This window comes from Balaenoptera physalus (genome assembly GCF_965194825.1).
Source record: "Balaenoptera physalus genome assembly, chromosome: 1".
Taxonomy (NCBI): domain Eukaryota; kingdom Metazoa; phylum Chordata; class Mammalia; order Artiodactyla; family Balaenopteridae; genus Balaenoptera; species Balaenoptera physalus.
In genome coordinates, this window is record NC_138882.1 from 102,230,849 (window position 1) to 102,254,676 (window position 23,828).

The following is a 23,828-nucleotide window of genomic DNA, read 5'->3' on the forward strand; positions in this document are numbered from 1 at the left end:
CTTTAAAATCTGATTGGTTGCCAAGTCCTATTGACTTTGTAAGCAAATATTAAACCCTTATGCTCTGATTGCTTTTGTGGAATTTGGAGAGCTTTTACAGACTCTCCACTTGAGCATCAAGACTTGGAGTTACGGTTGCTCCACAATTAAGCAATGTTACTGCTCTCCTTGTCTCTCTCTGTATTTCCTTGCTAATACAGCCACACTGGATTATCCTCTAACACCACTGCCTTAGAATGTTTCTCACCTACATTTAGTTGCTATATGAGAACCCGTATAATCTTAGATTTCCTATGACACTGGGAACTCAGAGGCCAAGATGCAGGAATCCTTAAAGGCTTCTTGGAGATACTAAACGTCCATAGGGAGAAAGAAGATGGAAGAGCATCTCCCAGGATTTGTCCACTCCACCAATTCCTCACTATTTGGAGTTCCTCAACATGCTGTGCTGTTTTTAAGCATAATTTGTAACCTAGACTATCCATTCTGCACTGGCTGCTTGGCATTCTAAGGCACATATTCAAGATACCATGCAAATGTCATCCTCATCAAAGCTTCTGCAAGGCTTCCCAGATTAAGTTAGTATCTCCTGCTCTGTTTCCAGGGCGCTTTACACAGTCACACAGTAAAAGCTTTTAACCCAAGCTGTCATCATTTTTTGTTTACATGTCTCGGCCCCTTCTGGATATCAGTTCCTTGAAGGCACTGACTATGCCTCCTGCATCTCCATATAGCCACTGTCTAGCCCAGCACCTGTCCCAGGGCAGAGGTAGAGTCTTTTTGGGTAACAGAAAGAAGAAAGCTGTTACAAAAGCAGAGTCTGTTAAGCAGCAGTAAAGCCCAACCTCAGTATTTAGGACTAATTGGGAAGAATGGAAAAATGACAGGCCAAATGTGTCAAAAGCACCCTGCAGGACGCCTCTCACAGGAGAGACGAAGGGTAAATATTTTGGTGGATTTACTCAAATTGCAGCTAGGAAAAAGACTAAGAGAAATTACAGAATAAATGTAAGTCTTTTATAATTGGCAGAGCACTTCCATATTACATGTGTTTTCCAAATTATTTGAGAAAATTTGAAGAATGCCCAACTGCTTTTTTACTTTTAAACTTCTACCGGTGTTCCTGTTTACCTAATATCACAAGTTTGTGCACTAACCATTTGAAAGCCTTGCTTCAAGAAAGTGAATTTCAACCTCACTTTGTCCCAATTACAGCAAATACCAAGGCGGCAACATTTAAACAAATATATCTGATTCCTTCTGAGGGTGAGAGTATAGGGGACCTTTCTCACTTCTGATACCCAAAGAGAATATTTCTGTCCCTGGACCTTCCCAGGTCCTGGGATTAGGCAGGGAGGCTGTGTATCTGAGCTGGGGCAGCAGTGAAGCAAAGAAAGCACCCAAAAGTGTGTGGAAGTGGAGCTTCTGTGCTAATGCTCCCTGCCTCTTTTCTTAAAGATAAATGGAGGTATCGAGGGCGAAGTCAATTCTATAAATAGTAACTGACAGCCAACCGCCTATAGGGAGTTTGGGTAGGCCCTGCAGGGATCAAGAAATGAGTAAACACTACTGAGAAAAAATTATTGATAATTATGTTTAGGAATATTGTGTAACAAGGCAAGTAATGGAGATGTGCATTCGAGTTTTCTACCACTGAGAAAAGTTCTTACAATTCTGTCCTAAATCGTTTGAGGTTGAAAAAAATTTCTGTTATCTTATGTCTGAAACCAGTACCTTGATACGTTGCCGACTGTATATCTTACAAATAAATGAGCATATTATCCAATGTTCATTGGTCTTTCAGACTTAACAATTATTACAATAAATTGCATTACTTCCTTGAAGCCCTTCACCTCAAAGAAACAATAATGTTGAATTTATATTCTATAAAATCTACGTATCTGACAAATATAATGTTTACTTTTCAATTAATTTGAATCTGGAAAGTTTAAACAGAAACAAAACACTTAAAAGTCAAAACTTCCAATTGTGTGACTAAGAAAACATTTTGGACATTATCTACATTTAACAGCCCTGTGCATTTAACTCCCTGTCTGTATAAAAAGATGTTCAGAACAAACATCTACTCTTCATTTCTCCTCTCACCCCTCGTCTGGGTAGATTTTATTTATGCATTAGATGACCTTTTTGGCCATTAGAACCATCTTGCTTCAGCAGTTAATTAACACAAGTACCATAATTTAATACAGTTAATGCTACTTGATGCCCTTTAATGTAACTTCCATTAGTAATATTATTGTAGTATTACCCTGTAAATTAAAATGAGATCAAGACTAAGAGAGCCACTCTTTAATTAAGGTACTGGCACACTGCACTCGTCTATTATTCACTAGAGAAAATCACTCTGATTTACTGAAGCAGGACAGCCATAAGTCAGAATTAGTCCATGAAGATTATTAGGTTATTGAACAATGTAAGTAACATGGAGTTGCTGAGATTGCCAACGGCCATATGTCCTCTTTTTCCTCCATTATCTTAATAAATACACAATAAGAGTGAGTAAATGGAAGCAAAATATGTATGTAGCAAAAGAGGCATAAAATTTTTATGATGTGATTATAGTTGTCACCAATAAAATTGGTATCAGATGTGTCACATGCTAAAAAGAACATAAATGCTACATTAGTTTAATAACAATCAAAACATCATTTTTATACCAAATAATACAAGTCAGTATAAAACATAAAGGTCATATACACATGGGCACAGGAAGTAGAAAACTGGAATTCACAGTCAATTGTTTTTGTTTCGTAGCTTAATATTTCAAGGTGAAAAAACTTGTAGTATTATGTGTCCACTATTCTAAGGAAATTTACCCACTTTCCCCAAATAACTCACGCCAATTCTCACATCATGGCGGGGGTGGTGGTGGAGTGACAGGTAGAAAAATATCATTATAATGATCAGACATAGACATGTAAAAGTAAGTTAAACATTGCAATCACATCAAGGATGGTAGAGGGCATGGGTTGAGGGAAGCAAAGACAGTTATATTTTGGAAAGTTTATATTTATGATATTCTTGAAAAGGAATTTTAGTACTTTCTTTTAGAGATCATCAATTAATGTTCAATCCTCCTATAGATTATTTACTATGTAGGAAAAAGACGACTCAGGATTTTAACCCAACTGAAATTTTCAAGTGTATATCAGCTTCTTTGCTGAAAGGGCTGTGAACCAGGCAATAGCTCCACAGTTCCCTTAGTGGCTCCATCTTCCTTATATAACTTAGAAGCTGGAGATATGCCCGAGCCATCAGGCCTTGCTTCTTTAGTCCCTCCCTTAAGACTAAAAATACCCCAGCCATCTGGTACCTAGCACAGTACATGCCAGCATCAGTTTTGCCCTGAGGAATTTGGACAGAGTTTGGAGGTGACAGAGTGGAACCTTATGGAAGGGGCTCACCTCTATTGGACCTTTCTCTTTTGCCCAGCTGCTTCCTCACCAGCTTTCAGTTGACTGGTGAACAGGAAAAGACAGTGGAGGTGAGCCCCAGAGAAGGGAGGAGGGCTCCTCCAAACTCCTCAGAACCATTGAAATGCAGTTGAAGGATACTACTAGGATGAAGGATAAAAGAAAAATGATAAATCTGGTGGGATTCTACATTTCTAACATGGCACCTTTAAGTGACAGTAAGTCCGACTCCAATAGAGAATGCACCAAAATGCTTTTAGCTTTAAAGTGTATTTTATATTCTCTTAAATAATCAGAGGGAACAAAAATGAATATCTAATAACAGAAATAAGCCCAAACAATGTTTATTTTCCAGCCAAAAACCTCACAAGACTGCCTTTTTTATAAGTGAAAAATGAGAGTTTTAGGGGAAGTTGGGCTATAAGGATTTTGGCTTAGATTAAGGATTTCACAAACTGTAAGTAAGCTGACCTAGATGATTCTACCTAACAATATAGATCACACTAGGATTCAAATTCACATCTCAGCTTATTAATTTTGACATTTATTCTTGTAGATAAACAGAATGCTTGTTACTTTGTTGTGGTATGCTATTGTTAATAATATCAACATCAGGGCTTCCCTGGTGGCGCAGTGGTTGAGAATCTGCCCGCCAATGCAGGGGACATGGGTTCGAGCCCTGGTCTGGGAGGATCCCACATGCTGCGGAGCAACTAGGCCCGTGAGCCACAATTACTGAGCCTGCGCATCTGGAGCCCGTGCTCCGCAACAAGAGAGGCCACGATAGTGAGAGGCCCACGCACCGCGGTGAAGAGTGGCCCCCGCTTGCCGCAACTAGAGAAAGCCCTCGCACAGAAACGAAGACCCAACACAGCCAAAAATAAATAAATAAAATTAAAAGAAAAAAAAGAAACCAAGCCTCCTTAGTGCCCACCAGAGCTTCTTAAAAAAAAATAAATAAATAATAATAATAATATCAACATCAACTGTTTTTATATATTGTATGTTCCCAAGAATAAGATACTGGAAACTGATCTTTTGCTAAAATATTCATGAGTACAATAGCTGCATTTTATTATAAATCACGAACTCATATTTAACGTCATAGCTCCACACTGCTCTCGTGTCATGCCCTGGTCGTATATGAACTCTAGAACCCACAAGCTCAATATTGAACCAGTGCATATTTCTCTCGGAAATATGATTTTGCTCTAAAGATATTTTCATCAAACTTCACCAAACCTTGGTTAAAAGTTTTAAAAGAGGCTCCATAGCTAAAGATTCTTGACTCTTCCATGAGAAACATGAAGCCAGAACAAAGCTGAGAGTAGGCGGCCATCAGTTCCTGCTATTCTCCGTAAGTCAGATTCCATAAGGTAAAATTCTGAAACCTTTGCCACCTTACCGAGGTCACGCCCACCACCCCATTCTGCGTGCCCACTCTGGCTCCTACTTAACAGCAGTGGCCACTTCTTCATTCTAGTGCACAAGTGTACCAACACTATTATTAAAGGTGGTTTGAGACAACTCTCTGAAGCCCAGGGAGTCTCAACACTTCTCCAGTCTCTGAGGACTAGGCAGCCCTAAGGGATTACTGGAAGCCAGTAATCAATGAATCTGGACTTATCTGTTTAGCTTTTATGATTAACTAAACCTATATGATGTATGTACTGTTTATATTCTTATCCTCATATATTTTGATTGAAAGCTCTCTTGGCATTTTTAGAACGATTATTGCTTTGCTTCACATTTCCTTGTTTTTTTTCCCAATGTGCTCTCTACTCCACTCTTACCTTTAGTTTTCCCTACTCGTCATCTCATGCTTCAACTCCCATCAGTTGGCTATTCTGGTAGCATACCACACTTCAAAATCTGGTTGAGAATCTCTGTGTTGGTGGTCCTGGTTCTCATTATTCAAGTTTTTCATTTAAATGTCTTCAAAATCCCTGGAAACTTGCTCAATTGTGTCTCTGGTATATTATCAAAACAAAGATATGCCTGACTGGGAGCATTAATGCATTTGAACTCTGGTGCATCCGTAATTGACTGACAAAATGAAGGCAGCCTGAGTCAGGTTCATATTTTAAATGATAGCATATCCTTTTAAGATAATAACATCCAAAACCTGAAAAGTAGAGCTTGCCCCTCTTTAACAAATGCAGTGTATTTCCTAAATGCTTTCGGTTATGATTTAATAAATGTAAAGAGATATAACTTTCACTTCCAGAACTTTTTTGGTATGATAAAACATAAACAGAGAGTTGAACCATGCTGAAACTCTCTCTTGCATTCAAAAACAATAGTAAGGGGGCTTCCCTGGTGGTGCAGTAGTTGAGAATCTGCCTGCCAATGCAGGGGACACGGGTTCGAGCCCTGGTCTGGGAAGATCCCACATGCCGCGGAGCAACTAGGCCCGTGAGCCACAATTACTGAGCCTGCGCGTCTGGAGTCTGTGCTCCGCAACAAGAGAGGCGGCGATAGTGAGAGGCCCGCACACCGCGATGAAGAGTGGCCCCCGCTCGCCGCAACTAGAGAGAGCCCTCGCACAGAAATGAAGACCCAACACAGCCATAAATAAATAAATTAATTAATTTAAAAAAAATACTCCTCTTGAACTGATTAAAAAAAAAAAAAGCAAGATTATAACAAAAAACAAAAAAACAATAGTAAGATGTATTTCTTGTTTTTCAGTCCCTTTTACAGAGCAGCTGGCTTTGTTCCCCTGGCTTCGTTACCTTAAAGACTTAAACCACGCCCTGACCTAGGGACTTCCTTGTTCTCAAGTAAGATGCTTTTTTTTGGCCTTTGGTTTAAATTCTAAGAAATCCTGCCAGGTTCAGTTTCCGTGACAGCAAGTCTGGGATCACAAATTACTGCTGAGTTAGAAGGGTCTCAAACGCCTCAGAACCTACCTCTAGGCTGGCGTTCCTGAGAAAATGTTACAGTAGAAAGGGACAAATGTCACTCTATGGCTGCAGGAGCAGCAAATTGGCCTTTTCTTTGGACACACCCATTCTCATTCAAGTCAGACATTTGTTTTCTTACCTTCCGTGAACCTTTATGTCTGAGATGGCGTAAAAGTAGCGTGCCAAGTGTAGCTCATCTACAAATATTTCCCCAACGGCAGGTCTCAAAAGCCTTATCCTCAGGTCTGTGACAGTGAAGAAATCTCTGAGTTTCTTGGTTGTATCCAGTTGTCCGTAGAGGGACGCCATATTGCGTAGCCAAGGTCCGGCAAAAAACGCGAACCTATCTTTGATTTCAAAGTGGATTATTTTGCTATTTGTCATATACCCTGTGGAGTACTCTTCGGTGCAAATGATTTCTAAGACCGTATGCTGTGATAAATCCTTCACGGATTTAGGATCCATGTGAAAAGCATCTAAGCAGTCTGTGGCATAATACTGATAGGGCTGCCATGTTCGTCCATAATCAAGAGATTTCTCCAGGATCATTTGGTCTGGACGCCCCGATTCAAAGGTAATAACTATGTTGTCTGTGAGCTCAATAGTTTTGCTCCAAGACAGAGTGATGTTAACCTGGAGAGGCTTGGGATACTCTTTCCAAGTAGCAGACTGCCAAAATGTAGAGGGATGTCTTCCTTCAAAATCAAACATCAGCTCAGGTGGATGTGCCAGCTCCGGGGTACTTGCATCACACTCATTATTGCACATGTAGGGGTTGCCCTATGGAAGAAGAACAAAAGAGGGCGCATCAAAACACTGGTGTGACACAAGTCTTGCCATATTGCTGTTGCTGAGTGGGAGGCTAGGAGAAAAAGAAAAAAACCAACAACAACCTGCTTGCAGTAATCATTTTTATTTGCCTTAACTGGATTCTCCTCTTTAATAGCTTAAAAAAAAAAAAAAAAAAAAGAGGCAATATGGTAATTTTCTTGTCTTATTTCCTTCCATAGTCTTTAAGAAATGAAAACAGTTTATTTATTCCATATGTGTTAGACCCATAATGTGATCTCAGAAGCACAAAGACACTGAGCAACTGTCTAACAGCTCAATACCTCCGCATCCTCTTAGAAAGATGCTATAGAAAAGCAAGGAAATTCCTCCATGCCTCAAGGACATTCCTCAAGAGCACAATTTTTTAAGAAGTCATTTTTCAAGTAAAGCTTTAGAATTAGCAATGAACCGTAGATACCTGTGTCCTGTTTGGGAAACAATACCCCCATACGACATCCAGCTTCTTTTTGCTTCACCTCAAATCCATCATACTTAACTGGGTCCCTGCTTCATAAAGCTTGCTTTTAAAGCATTTACTTTGTTCACCACAAATCATTAAAATGTGGTACACTACAGGCTCTGGGGCTTGGTCCCAACATCTGCCATCCTATTAGCTAGAGGCAAGGGGATCGCTCAGGAAAGACTTTGGGCGGGGGTGTGCTCCAACTTATCAGGAGAGGAAAATCCAGTACTTAATTAGAAGGTTTTTGCAAACAGTCACAGCCATTTGATGTATTACTCTGTGCTGGCCCACGGTCAGCTCTCCGTGGATGTTAGCCATTATTATTATTTTCCCTCACACAAAGGCTAATTCCTTCACAGTCCACTCTAACAAGAAGCTGAATATAAGTCTCCTTGTCATATATCACAAGTTATAACACCACTTATGCGAAACTAAATGGCTGCTCTCAGGTTTCATTGGTAGACTGATTCTATGGCAAACAATTGGCTCCCCAATTTTGGTTTATTTTGTGTTTTAAAAAATGGTATCATTTGGAGTCAACTATTCAGGTATTTCTCTATTACCCTGTACTGGGTAATTATAAGCATGAATGGGTGAAAGAATCGATCCTCTGACATTGTCCTTAGGCTTTCTCTTGTAAGTACAACTAGATTTTTTCTTTTTTCCTTTTCATGAACTGAGACCTTTTCATCATATCTGCAGGATGCATGAGCTGGATCTCAAATAATGAATTTACACTTTAGACATTAATGCTCATTTACCAGCTGACTCCTGTGAAATGTAAGACGAACATTGGAGACTTGCTTTGGCCTCCCTAGAGGCAACTTTCTCCTGCCTAGTCAGCTAATACTTTCACTCTCTCTTTTCCATTAATGCAACTGAATCCTAAAGCTGGCAACAGGTTTGGGGGTCTGAGTGTAATTGAGATGGGGTAGGAGAAAGCAGAGAAGGTACTTTATTTGAGGACCAGAAATGTTTTAAAAATATATTCAAGGCATCAGTGATAATGGAAATGTTTCTGTTCTCTCTTGAATTTCAATTCCCTATTCCTGATCCCAGCATCTGTGGCACTATTTATAGTATCCCCCTCATAGTGAGCCAATGGGGGCAAAATAAGTTTCTGTTCCAGGTGGAATAAATCACCAAATTTATTATTATTTAAACTCTCTTAAGCATACCAGAGAGCCAAATGCAGAGCTCTGCAAACTGGCAAAGGCTTTTTATGGAGGGCTATAAATATTGTGGAATCTGTCAGGATTTATAAATTCTAAATATATGGAAATGCACATTTTACTGGAAGGGGTCAGATTTACACAAATCACACCTTCATTTGAAATTTACTGGAAAAAATATGGTCACTTCAAACTCTGTCAGCAGGTAGCCATCTGCACAATCATTAACTTGGATGCTACCACCTTTCTCCTGACAAAAGCGTCTTCATCTGAGGTCAAGGGTATTGAAACACAGGAAATCAACTCTGCGGGATACACCAAAGTGAGTTATCAGACATTTGTATTAAGTCTTGTTGAAATATAGCATTTCTTTGATTTCTGCTTAGATACACAGAGCTCCTCAGATGCGGACAGGGTCTGTGACAAAAAAGGAGGCACAGCTAGCTGACTCTGGGTGTGGGTCAATACTAGTAAACCTGTCTTAGAAAATATGCTTGTAGATATCTATTTAAAAAGCACTCGTTTCTACATTTGATAAAAGGTGTTGACAATACCCAGCGTTTATTTAGCACTTATAGATCATTTACTTTACCTACATTATCCTGGGTAATCCTTTTCATCCCTAACTTACGGAAGAGAAAAGTGAGGCATACAGAAGTGTTAAGTAACTTGTCCAAGGTCATATAACAGAGTGAGTAAGGGGTGGAGCCGGAACCCACTTTTCCTGCACCTGACCTGGCCCATTCAACTCCTAAGTCAATGGAATTCCCTATGATGCAATCTAGTCTTGGAAACAAGAGTTGACTGGTAGAACAGAAGAGCCTATGACCAAATGAGTTTGGAAAACACAGCCTAAGGTCTTCTTGCCTTGGAGAGCCCTAATGAGCATTATCATACCTCTGAGATGCCTTGACGTTAAGAACCTTCCTTAGCTTCATATATTACCTAGTTTCAGAAACTTATTTTACCACGGATCCCCTTTTTGTTTTAGTAACCCCTATTTATATACCACATAAGTATAGATTCCTGGAGAGCATCCTTTGAGATTCTCTGCTTTGTATTACTCTTAAAGTTGTAAACATGTGGATAGATGCCAAACAACAGGGCACAACCCGAAGTTTTACTTGTTTAATGAAGACATAGCCACATCCAGCACTGTCTGCTTTTGTTCTGGAGCGGGACACCCTTCCACTTGGGCTGAGAAGATAGCCAGACCAGGATAAATGCTTACACCTACATCAAGTTGTCAGCCATCAAAATGCATGCCAGGAAAAGGGGAAAATTTTGTTTCTTTGCACTGATCTGGTAGTTTAAGCTTCATGTATTCAATAATTATTTATTGACTGCCTACTGTATTATTATATTTATGGCACTTGTCTTGGCTCTCAGGATACAACAGTAGAAAAATCCAAATCCTTGCTTTTAGCAGAGCTTCCGTCTTAGCTGGGGAGAGATGCACTAAAAAACCCGGATGTATAATGCTTTATAATGTTACATGATGATAACTGCTATACAGAAAAATAAAGCCAATTAAAGGGGAGAATGCTGTTGGAGAAAGGATACTGACTGCAATTTTATATTGGGAGGTCAGAGAAAGTCTCGCCTCGAGAATATGACATTTGAGCAGATTAAGAACAATTCCCAGTTTACACAGGAGATAATCAGAGGTTGACCAAAATGACAGTTTCGTCCTTCATCTGACTCTACTCCTAGTGATAATTTCAGCAGCATAACAATTTATTGAAATTGATGAGTAAACAAATCATTTCAAATGAAAATCCACACCAAATGACTGTAGATACCAAAACCCAAACAAACAAACAAGAAATTGAACTATTCTTATTTCATAGCATCCGTGCTCTTTTAGGAGATTAATGATTTGATGGTCATTAACATAACTTACTGAGAGATAATGACATTGAGAGAAAATTAGCAGAGGAAAAAGAAAATCATTCTGGTTCTCTAAGAAGAAACCCTGCATGCTGGGTGAAAGAGAAAAAAGAGGAAAATAAGAAAGCCAAAGCTGAAAATCTTACCATTCTGGAAAGAGAAAGCTGGAGGTGAGATTATATGCTAAAATATTTAGTGTAAATATTTCATATGGGTGTGATCTGTAGTACAGTACTGTTGTTACAGAGAATTATCAATATGAAAACAATTGCTGTTAAAGGGATTAGATTAATTAAAATTTCAACTACTTCAACCACACCCTAAATCTCTCTAATACCAGCAACAATAAAATTTATATAAGAAAAATAACTTCCTCCTACTTGTGAAAGCAAAGAACACTTCTTGTTGCTAAATCTAGCAGTTTCAGGCATTAGCAAATGTAAGCATTATTTTGTGGCCAGCAGGCAGCCTTAAATAGATCTTAATTTAAGTCCTACAAGCAACAGATCCTTAGCTGATTGTCTATGGACAAAGCAGAAAATATTTATGACGGTGCTGATAATATTTATACCATTAAGAGATGCCTAAATAATTAAACAGATATTGCTGCTAAATATTTCTATAACAATTAGAAGAAGATTGTGATGTTTAATTTCATTTAAAAAATAATGTAGTATTTTACCACTGGGAGAACTGAAGTTAGTTATTAATTAGCACTTTGTAGCCAAAGTGCAATGTTATTATTCTTCTTTAATGTCCTTTCAGAACTTAGAGGGATAAATAAAATTTTAGATATGTTTGTACTGTTTCTATGGACAGAAGTGTTTTCCTTCTGGTAAGTGACACTATGAAAAGAACATCCTTTCACCTAAGATCTGCTAGATCCTTCAGAGTTAAAAAAGAAAATCCTATATAAGCAGTATACAGTGTAATACTTGTGGTTCCTACCATTGTGAACTTGCTTTTCCAAGCTTTACCTATTGGCAAAATATTGGTAATGACAGTTGGAACTATAGGGAATTCTCATGGGAGATCTGTTACAAACTTGTAAGTTACATGCCAAGCAGGCATGTACTTACAAGTGGCTGTGAGAAGCATTTGAGTTAACACTTACATAGATTGTGAAAAACACTGAGACAGAGCTGCCTTCCAACCATTTGCATCTGGCTCATCCTTGCTTGTTTTATTGGTAAGGGACAGTAAGGAAAAAAAAAAAAAAAAAAAAGACACAAAGGCAAGGGGAGCAGAAACTGCATTCTGAGATAGCACTCCAGACCTGTTCCCACTGTGACTTTGAAATGGACATCACTATGGCTTTGCCAGTGCAAGACTTTCGAAGGATGAAGAAACCAGTAGCACAGTCCCCTGCTCACCTCTCAGACAGACAGACCATGAGCAACATGCTTTAGCTGCTAGGCTGGGCTATCGCCTTCAGGAGATGGCTTTTTCTCCTCTTTAAATACAGCTCATTGGGAGCCAACCAAGCAGGACAGTTTCTGGGAGGCTGGTGATTGACCTCTTTATATCAGAGGGGTAATTTTTGGTTGGAGGGACCCCCATTCCCAGTCCTTTCTTGGAACTTCTTGGTCTTGGAAATTCTAGATTTTTTCTTGGCTATAATAAAGGGGAAAGGCCCATCCTTTATGAATTTTTGGATGAAACTCAGACTACTCTGAGTATGGGAGCTGATGTTTAATTAGTCATGCTGAGGTGCCCTCTTCAGGCCTTACAGCTTTGTTACTGACATAAGGGAGAACAGAGAGAAATCAGACCCAGAGGTAAGAACAATCCAAGATAGTGGGTATCTTTCCCAGAAATCTGAAAGATAAATATCAGTGCCACCAATACTGACAAGCCTTGATGCCCACAGCTATGGGGATAGACTCTATATATCCTCAGATGAGAAAGGCCCATAAAGCAGTGTGTTTCCAGTTGTCCATTGTATCTTTGGAAACAAAGGGCAGCAGTCTCTTCAAGTGGCACTGAAATCTCACTTTGTAACCTACCCTATTGATTGGCATGTTGGGTCCCAATGTAGGGCATATACATGGTAACAACACAGCCTGAATATTATGGGACTGACCCAACTAAAATATTCTGAAACTGGCATTACAAAAGTACCTATGTATTTGTCAGAGCATGAATCCCAACTTTTAGTTTGGGAAATACGGCCACTCTAAGAATGACAGAAAATACAGAATTTTGTTTTTGTAACTCTGAAGTTAAAAACCTAGTACTCCATTTTCTAATGGAACCCCTTGCCCATCACAAAGATTCCTCCCTGCCATAGACACAGGCTTAAGGCCTGACCGAAGCTGTTGCCTGTTTCCATCTGCTTGCTGACAACACTAACCGTGTGTGGACTTTTTAACTCAAGAATTAAGACGGGAGGGCTTAACTTTTCTACAACAAGAATGCTAGAAGCCGTATCACAGATTTCGAGCCATAATAGACACTGGTGTAAATCCCCACAGAGAATTATGGTTAGAATTTTCAAACTGGTGAAGGCTGCAGAGGTCAAGAAGACCAAGTTTCTAAGAAGGAGCCAATAAAAGTCTCAAGACACAAGCCACAAAAATGGATTCCTATATAGCAATCTAAATCATTACTTTGTATGTACTGAAGAAAAAATAAATATTCATAGAATCAAGTGGGTTCAAAAGTGAATATCTACAGAAAACACTGTAGTAAGCTGACACTATTGTAATTGGTAGGGCAATTGCTTTTACAAATTTATTTTCTTAATAAACATTACTTAAAAATCTTTGGTACAGTATTTTGCCTTATAGATAGTCTCAAAATAGACCAGAACACAGACACTTAAATAACACAAAGCTGAAGCAAGCTGTCAGCAGTCTAAGTTAAAGTAATTTGAAAGAAACAAGGTGAATAAAATACCACGAAGGTAGGAATGTTCTGCACCCTGATGCCATCATGCATTGCGAGAATTAGTTTGAGCATTTTGAATCCTGAAAGATCAGATTTGATTCTCAAAACTTGCTTCCTTTTTCTCTCACATGAGAAAGTAAGTCCAAGATCTGCTTGAAGTCCACCTTCTGAAAACCACCAACTTTAAGAGAGTATAGGAAGACCAAAGCATCTTCTGTTGAAGTGATCACTTAATCACGAGAGGCAGGAAGGTATCTTCCCAATGTGACACTCAAATGTGATTGGGTTTTGGTGTGTCTATTCTGATTTCTCATACTCCTTATTTCTTTCAAATGTCTCTCTTCCAAGTTCATTAGCTGTTTACTGGGTACCATTGCTATGTTTAAAGTATTGTGAAAAACACAGAAATAATACTATAAAATATTTACAATTTAGTAGTGAAGTTTAGACTAAACAAGCAACAATCACATGTTTCTCAGATTGGTTACTCATGCTCTCAGAGACAGCATCAGGTGTCCTTGAGGGTAATCAGTGTCACTAACAACCCTATACAACTTCCTGGAGTTTCACCCCTTGGTACATAATTAAACATATTTTTATACTAAAAACAGAATTTTATGGAGTAAGATGCAAAAATAAATGTGCAAGTGTTTTTAGGAAAAGATACAGAGACATTTCAAGCTTGGAACAGATTTGGATGTAGGTGTCAAAGCCCACTGAACAAGAGTATGAAGGAGGAGGAGTCTGGGGGGCTCAGCTGGGTGATAATTTATTCTATTCCACCACCCTTCCTGCATATGATATTTCATCCAAACTGCCCTGCAGTGGTTGCAGCACCACTAGCCTTATCAAGGCTGAGAATTGTGAATTAAACTATCCCAGCATCAAATCCCAGCCTGAAAATATTTGCTGCTCTCCACCCCTATGGTAATCCAGGGAGTATTCTTCATACACTAAAATCTCCATGTTTTATTTTTTTTCAGACTTTAAATATAATGTTTTTAATATTCAAATTAATGCAATCTTGTAGTAGAGTTATTATCCTATTATTTTATTAGTGTTATTTTTTATTGGCATATAGTTGCTTTACAATATTGTGTTAGTTTATATTGTACAGCAAAGTGAATCAGCTATACATATACATATACCCCCTCTTTTTTGAATTTCCTTCTCATTTAGGTTACTACAGAGCATTGAATAGAGTTCCTTGAGCTATATACAGTAGGTTCTCATTAGTTATCTATTTTATACATAGTATCAATAGTGTATATATGTCAATCCCAATCTCCCAATTCATCCTACCCACTTTCCCCTTGGTATTTATACATTTGTCCTCTACATCTGTGTCTCTATTTCTGCTTTGTAAGTAAGATCGTCTCTACAAATTTTTTCAGATTCCACATATATACGTTAATATACGATATTTGTTTTTCTGACTTACTTCACTCTGTATGACAGTCTCTAGGTCCATCCATGTCTCTACAAAAGACCCAGTTTTGTTCCTTTTTATGGCTGTGTAATATTCCATTGTATATACATCCAACATCTTCTTTATCCATTCCTCTGTTGATGGACATTTAGGTTGCTTCCGTGTCCTGGCTATTGTAAATAGTGCTGCAATGAACATTGGGGTGCCTGTGTCTTTTTGAATTATGGTTTTCTCAGGGTATATGCCCAGTAGTGGGATTGTTGGGTCATATGGTAGTTCTATTTTTATTTTTTTTAAAAAGTGAAGTTGTCATTCTCCTTCCACCAAGTCATAATATATACTATGTATGCAATGGCATATAAATTTTAACTTGTATAAGAAATATCTGGTGAGTGCAGTCCCTACTCATCAGGAATTCTGTTTCAATATATTGGGTTGCAGATCCCCTCTAGACCACACTTTGATAAACACTGGTGTATTGTTTATTAAGAGCCAAGGCAGATCTGGGTTAGATCTGCCTAGGTTTGAATTCCAGCTCTACCATTTAACTATTATGTAATTTTGGACAATCTACTTGACTTTTTTGAGGCTTGATTTCTCCTTCTTTAAATTCATATAATAATATGTACTCCATGATGTTAATCTGAGATAAAATTACATAATGCATGTTAAGTGTTTAGCATCTCCTTGGCAGGCAATGAGTGCTCAATAATTAGTAGCTAGCATTAAACCTGCTCCTCCCCCTGTATTCCTTGACTCTGAGAATGACACCAAATTCTTCTATTTCCCAAGTGGGAAATGTGGGAATCATTTTATATATTTTTTTCTTCAATCTGTTCACCAGCCAAGTTCTCTACATGCAACTCATCACCACAGCTTTGTTCACACTGCCAATACTGTCCTTAGTTTTTTTTAATATTTTAAATATTTAAAAAATATTCTTCTCCTGAATTACTGTAATAGCTTCTTTATTTTTTTAACATCTTTATTGAAGTATAATTGCTTTACAATGGTGTGTTAGTTTCTGCTGTATAACAAAGTGAATCATCTATATGTATATATATAACCCCATATCTCCTCCCTCTTGCATCTCCCTCCCACCCTGCCTATCCCACTCCTCTAGGTGGACACAAAGCACCAAGCTGATCTCCCTGTGCTATGCGGCTGCTTCCCACTAGGTACCTATTTTACATTTGGTAGTGTATATATGTCAATGCCACTCTTTCACTTCTTCCCAGCTTACCTTTCCCCCTTCCCGTGTCCTCAAGTCCATTCTCTACGTCTGTGTCTTTATTCCTGTCCTGCCCCTAGGTTCTTCAGAACCATGTAATAGCTTCTTAAATGCTCTCTCTTCATATTATATTGTCCTCTTATAATCTATTCTCTACATAGCTGCTACAGTAACCTTTCTAAAATCCAAACCTAACTGTATCACGCCACCTCTTAAAGCTGTTTAACAGACTTCCCATTACCTTCAGGAATACAATGCAAATTCCTTAGCATAGCTTGTAAGATCCTTCAAGATTTGGCCTCTGTATTTTTTATTTTTTTACTCACTCATATTCACACCTCTTGAGTAAATTGTACCAACCTATGAGTATATGTGTATATACAGGGGACCATATGCATTATCATACAATTCATCATATTAATTCCAATTGTTTATTTTTATGTCTCCTCCACTAGAGTTCTATGAGAAGAACTGGTACATAATAAATGTGCAATAGAAGTTTATGGATCTAAAGGAAATAAGGAAAGCAGAAAAACAGGAAGCCAGGGAGGAAACAGGATAAATTAAGTAAAGTATGGAATAAGATGGGAGGGATTTGCCCATAGGTTGGTGATTTGGGATCAAACAGATAACCAAGCTTAAAGAACTTCCTAGCTCCCTAAGTTGTAGATGGAATTTGTTTGATGTAATACACTGTGTAAAAAAAGAATAAAACCAAACAAAAAACAAAGAGTCCAACTCCAAGTGCAGTATGCCTGTGTGTGTGATTGATATAGTTACTGGGACTTCTGGTGAGGCTGGAGGACAAAGACAAATGGCATGAGCTGCAATTATGTCCCAGTCCTTTCCTGGTGTTCATTTGATCTTCATTTTTCTCCATCAGTCACAGCAGTATTTCTCCTAGTGGCTTTAGAGCTGAAGATCTCTCTTCCTTATCCCATCTTGTCTTACTTATCCAACCCACAGCATCCTTCTGAGTTTACAGGAGTAGCTAAATACCAAGAGTTTTATTTATTCTTGGACAATTATGGAGAACTAAATAAAATTAGGAAGGAAGAAGCAGCAAGTGAGGTGGTTGTAATTTAAAACAAACAGGCATGGAAGTGCCTCAGTAATGCAAATCCTTGAAAGAATGTAAAATGTGTAAGGTGGAAACTGGTGGACAAAAAGACAGTGCACATATTTTGCTGGAAAAGAGGGAAGTGGTCTTCGTTTATTGTGTTACTGCTTAAACGGCTGTCCTAATTACAGAGATCCTGAAAATTCTACCTGGGCCCAGAGGTTGATTCTTAAGAAACTAATGAAGCTTATACCTCAGAGCCACTCAATTACACAAGCTGCTTCTCCGGCCTCGTGCCTAATTTTGTGTTTACATTTTTTGCATTTCTCTTTTTAAAAGAGGGTTCCAGAACTGCATAGGCTCTAGGCTCTTAAAACCTGGTCTTGCCACTGTCTGGGACACAGGTAGTATATTTTAGGGCTCGCTAAACTAAAACAACTCTTCTTTCTTCCTTCCTATTCCTTCTTTTCATTTTCTTTTTTTCCACTAAGATGCTCTATTCTCAGCATTTCCAACCTTGAAATACATTTTCTCTAAATCCAGTTTTCTTGCCCAAGTTCATACCATATATATACATGGTTCATACCATAATTATATCTATGAACTAAATTGATATATCAATATTTATTACATTTATAATAACCACTATTTCATTATAATGTGAATGCATTTTATTCACATCAACAGATACATAACTCTCTTGGTGTATTACCAACAATAAACATAATCTTCATTTATTTGTAAGGCTGGAGTGGCTGTTAGTTTACCAGAGCCACTATCAGGAACCAAAACAAGTTAAATGACAAAAATTATTAAGCATTTCTCATGTGCCAAGCATTATGTTAGATGTTATAGATTAGCTTATAATAAGGTTGATTCTTCCTTATCAGCTATAATGTAGCAGCAAGACAAAATTGGAAAGATGTATCATTTTGAAAATAAAACATTTTATTATAGAGGGCCTTTATTTGGGTAGGTTAAATAAAAATGAATTGTCTAGTTTTCAGAAAATATGTGCAAAAATTTATTGTTAAAGAAAGGTATAAAAGTTATAAAGTCATTATGAAGGATTTAGAGGAGGCAGAGTGCTGGCTTTCAAAGATGTCTCAGGTTTGCATAGGTGAAGAAGACATTCTCTTTTTGGAATTAAGAAGGGATCAATGATTCCTGAACACCTTTTATGGTTAGGAATTGTGAGTGGGGCTTTATATTTGTCATCTCATTTAATCCTAACAATTCCCTATGAGGCAAGTATTATTCTAATTTTACAGATGAAGAAATTAAGGTTCAGATATGTCATGGAACCTATTCAAGTTAAGTATCTGTAAAGACAAAAATGAACCTAATGTTTGATAGGCCAAGGCATGAGCTGTAAGGTAGTGGAAGATAAGTTTGAATGTACCACATGAAATTGATTTTAGAGAGCACTGAAAGCCAGGTAGAAGTGTTTGGGTTTGATTAACTGGAAAACAGAAAGTCGTTTGTGGTTTTTATAGCAGGTATCTCATACACAGCTTTCTTCACTGGTTTTCCAGATTTCTTTCTTGAGAAAACAAAAGAATCAAGTTGAGTTCAATATTAAGAGTAATCTTAATGTTAAGAGTAATCTTGTTCAAGTCATAAAGAAGAATCAAAAAGTAAGGTTCAGTCAGAATTCTAGAAGTGGACATGCAAACAATCCTGGACATATCTTATTCATCTCTGTATCCTGCATAATTCCTGGCACACAGTAGACAGTCAATAAATGATGATCAAACAGATGAATATAAAGCAAGTTGTTTCTGTAATTAGCTTTTCTGTTTAACACAATATGAAAATTCTCAAAAATTGAGGAAGCAACTCTACGTCTTCTAATGTCCTCAACTCTCTATATGCTGCATGATTGCTTCTAGAACAGCAGGCAAAGAAGACTTTTCTCATTATTTAGAGAGACACTGCCTGAATCTCAAACATTAGTTCATACTTCACTTCCAAATCAAGAGGTCTTATTGTGAAGCCAGAAAGGCTTCAAAACTGGCGTAGAGTTAGGTGAGTCTATTTCCACCGACGTCTAGAACAGGGACTGAGACATCCTTAGAAATAGTGGAATGTCATGATAACTACAGTGCAGGATATAATGAAAGGGAGAATAGACTGGACGTAGGGAGGTAAGCTAGGAGGTAGCTTTAATTAACTAGGTGTGAGAACAAGGAACTGCACTAAAGTGAAGAAAACGGTGATGCAAGCTTCTGCAGGAATTTGATTGGAAGTGGAGAAAAAAGGAATAGAAAGAATCATTGGTGACACCAAGGTTTAATGCCTGAAAGAGAATGAAAATGTTGGTAATAAGGTATCTGTCTGCAACTAGTATAAGATTGACCCTCTATTACTGCCTATCCCAGCAGAGTTCCATTTGCAAAATGTTAGTTTGATATCTAATGTTACTGAAAATCAAGAAAATGCCATAGAGATTTAATTCATAATGTTCAACAAAACATTCTAAAGTTCCCCATCTTCATTTCTCTCTAAATATCTCACATGTCATAACTACTGATTTCCAAATCTTTCTTACTTCATTCCAAGCTCCCATTAACTTGGTCTCAAACTTGGCCTGCATAGGCTTCCTTATCTCTCTTGGTTTCTCGCCATTCCTCTCTTTATCTTCTTTTAGTTACTGCCTTCCTATTTCATTACAAATCTAGCTAGCCTTTCTGTTTTCTCCAAATATCCTCCTTACATATTATTCTAGTTTAAAAAATAAAGTCCCAAGAGCCTAGAGGGCAAAACAGAATACTCAGGAGCCAGTGCAAGGAGCTGTGAATATTCTTAAGGAGCTAAGTGGACCCAACCATATTTTCAACAAGAGACTAGAGCTGGGAACGGCAACCCAAGGAATGAATAAGGTATGTTACCCTTCCCAAAGCAGTCACAAGAAAGTGGAAGGCCAACTACAAATGAAGTGGTAAAAATGCAAATGGAAGAGCGAACAGGGCTAAGTATTAGAAGGTAAACAGAAACCAGTAAAAATAGGAGCAGGTTAAGATTAAGTTAAAGATAAGCCTTGTGAGGTGCAAACTAGTGATGCATGGGGGTGTTAGTGTTGGACAAAGATGGAATCATTATTTTCAAGCACAGACAGTTGAAACAAATAGTTTTTCTATCAAGGAGTATCAGCCTCTCCTGTAGTGAAGAAGAGCACAGAACCGTTTTTCTCAGAATTCACACCCCAACCCCATGTGAATTCTTTATGACTCCGTTTTCTTGTCTATGTAATACGATTAATAACAGTACATTTTCATAGCGTTTTTGTGAGGAATAAATGAGCATATGTATAAAAAAGCTTAGCATGGTGCCTGGCACATAGTAAGACCTCAGTAAATGTCAGCAATTACTATTATCATCATCACTGTCTTCACTATCATCGTTGTTCCTAACTATGACCTTTCCAACTTGTCCTCTCATAAAAGCCTTCTTTTCAGAGTCAAGTGTTGCCACCAAATAGTTTAGTATTCAGTTCTTCAAAATGGACTAATAAAATGGAGTTAATCTCTTCATAGAATACATAGAACCAGTCAATCTCCTGAGAATCCAACTGTAAAAACACTATTCCTATTATTTATGTTGTAACTATACAAGGTCCCAGGACAAATATAAAAACATCCCCAGATGGGTCTTACTGAATACCTTATCTATCTCTCAGGATCAAACCTATTAGAGTAGATATGGCCAATCTAGGAAAAAAGAAAAAAACCCACAGTCCTCCTACCCTGCCAGCCAACTCAGAATTCAGTGTAATTAAAATCCAGATGGGAAGAGATCATACCTGAGACTGAATTCATACTCTTGAATTTATGAGCAAAATGAACTTGGAGAAATTATCTAACTTTTCTGGGCCTTTGTTTACTCAAGTATAGAACAGAGACTACATCTCACTCTCAGGTAAGTATTAAAGTAGCTAATACCTTAAAAAAAGAAAAAAAAAACACAACACAGAAACTGAAATATAGTTGGCAACATAGATTCATTTTCTTCCACTTCCATTCTCTTTTCCTTTTAACAGTTCACACCTATGTTTTCCAGTATGGTAGCCACAAGCCACATGTGGTTATTAAGCGCTTGAAATGTAGCTAGTTAGAAATGAGTGTGATGTAAGTATAAATCACACATTCGATTTCAAAGACTTGGTACAAAAAGAAAAGAATGTAAATACCTCATTAATAACTTTATACTGATACATGTTGAAATGATAATATTTTGGATATTCTAGGGAGATAGAACATATTAAAATTATTTTAACCTGTTTCTTCTTCCCTTTGTTAAATTTAAAATTACTTATATGGACACCTTATATTTCTATTAGACAATACTAGTTTAAACAATCAACCAGATGTGATTAAGGAAACAACTCTCTGGCAAGTGAACTTTCATAATGGTCCTTCTACTTCTTGTAGCCTAGACTGAAATAACATTTGCCATCAATGCCCATAGGCACTTGAAGTCCTTGATGTGTTTGCTTCGGGCAACATGAGTACAGAAGGCATGGAAAACATAGCCTGACCAGCTGGTGAAAATGAAGCTTAAGATGAGAAATAGAGTAATAAGGAGTCTTTGAAGAATTGTCTGAGATTTGTGTTTTTCATTGTTGGGAAGGCCAAAAGGAGAACAGCCACAAGGACCAAAAAGTTCTTTTAAAATTACATGAAAAGAATATGAACTGCATGGTCAAAAATCAAACTGCAACAAGGATGCATTTAAGTGCCTCCAGAAAGGTAATTAGAAATTCCTCAACTCCAGTATTAATAAATTATTCCAGAATTTAGGGGTAGGGGATGGAGTTACTCTTTCTGGAGGAACCTCTTCTGGACCAACCATGTAGGAATTAATCAACTCCCCTAGAAGAAGGAAGAGTCCATGTATTTGGTTATAAGTGTGAACACATCATTTACTTAGAGCTGATTTTATTGGCAGCTTATAACCCGCATTTGAGTTTATATATACAATTAGGGCAGTCTAAATATTTGAATGTATGTAGAGGAGAGACATAAAAATTTAATCTGACCTCCAGGAAAATGAAAAGGCAATTCCTATCCTAGATAAAAAAAAATATTTCAAAAGACCAGTAGTAAAAAAAAAAAAAAGAGTATATGATCAATAGTGCCAGATATTTGGGAAAAGATAAGGAATAAAAAAAATCTTTTGATTTGTCTTGAAAGTGGTTGTCAATGACCTTGGAAACTTGTTATAATAGAGTGCTGAGGCAGAAGCTATTTTACTAGAGAATGGTGGAAAGATAAAAAAAAGGGGGAGGGCAGGGCTTCAAAGCATGCATTGGAAAGGTCTGGAAATGAAAGCAAGGAAAATGGGATAATAGTTTAAATGGGAAAAAGGATCAAGCAATGCGCTTTTAAGACAGATCCATTTTGATGACAAAGTGCAAATAAATGTAGTGGGAAGGGAAAAGATAAACATACTCATGAAAGAAGGTTAAGTGTGGGACTAAGTTGCTAGTATCTACATTATAATTTTGCAAACACAGGATGTATTCCCAGTGCAAAAAACCTCTCTTATTTATTGGCTAAATCTTTTTAGTTAGTAGCCAGGATGCTCTATGACTAAAATTATTGAATAAATGTCTCCTTTATTTCTCATCTTCTAATTTCATTAATCTGCTGTGGTTAACTCTCACTTACACAAGCCAATATAAGGACTGATTTTAGGCAATTGCAGATCTTCCTCAATGTTAGTTCAGGGCCATATCAGCAGAAAATCTACTTGTCTTGAATGGATTGCACTGGTCTACTCAAATGATTTCAGAACTGGGAAGTCAGAAGATATTGAATTTTAAATATTAGATTATTTTATATTGGACTTTGGATCTAATATTAGATATTAAAGTGTAAAATCACATTGTCCTTATTGCTAGCCTTCTTTTTATCTTGCTGCAGGATCAGTATTGTTTTAGTACAGTATTTGATGGCTCATGAGCCTACAGGGTGAGGGAAAATATTTATACTACTTATTGAATGGTGGACAGCCCAAGATTTAAAATAAATTTTGCCAAACTTTAAATGCAGTAATTTATTAACATCTGATGGCCAAATCATATTTTACTATTGTAGTACAAGAAATATCAAACGAAACAAAACAAACACCAGGCTAACCTAAAGAAGTGATGAATATGATTGTGAGTATTTGTGGCGTTGCTGTCGAAAAGAAGCTTTTCCACCAAGAGAGACCACCTCTGTACAGTCTGGTATGTTGACACCATATAAAAGGTAGTAAACAAAAACAAATGGACAGGATAATTACAGGGATCTGAACTCATAAGACCAAAGTGGGTTGACACTACTTTTCTACTGTACTATTTTGACATATATTAAGAATAATCAGTATTGAGCAACTTAAGAAATATGAAAACCGGAAACAAAATGTGCAGTTTTAGATCCCCAAATGAAACACAAACATTTGATTTTTATTGAATTACAAAAAAGGCCCAACTTTCTTCAGAAACAATATCTAATGCTACAGAAAAATACCTAAATAC

At 37.5% G+C, this 23,828-nt stretch overlaps 1 protein-coding gene across 4 annotated transcripts in view; it reads right to left on the reverse strand.

The window, feature by feature from the left end:
* NTNG1 (netrin G1) overlaps positions 1-23,828 on the reverse strand; it is a 327,350-nt gene that overhangs the window by 153,564 nt on the left and 149,958 nt on the right. For all 4 annotated transcript variants that reach the window (XM_082452305.1, XM_082452307.1, XM_082452308.1 and 1 more), the window contains one exon: positions 6,480-7,120. In XM_082452305.1, coding sequence (XP_082308431.1) covers positions 6,480-7,120 — 641 coding nt within the window. The remainder of the gene's footprint in view (positions 1-6,479; positions 7,121-23,828) is intronic.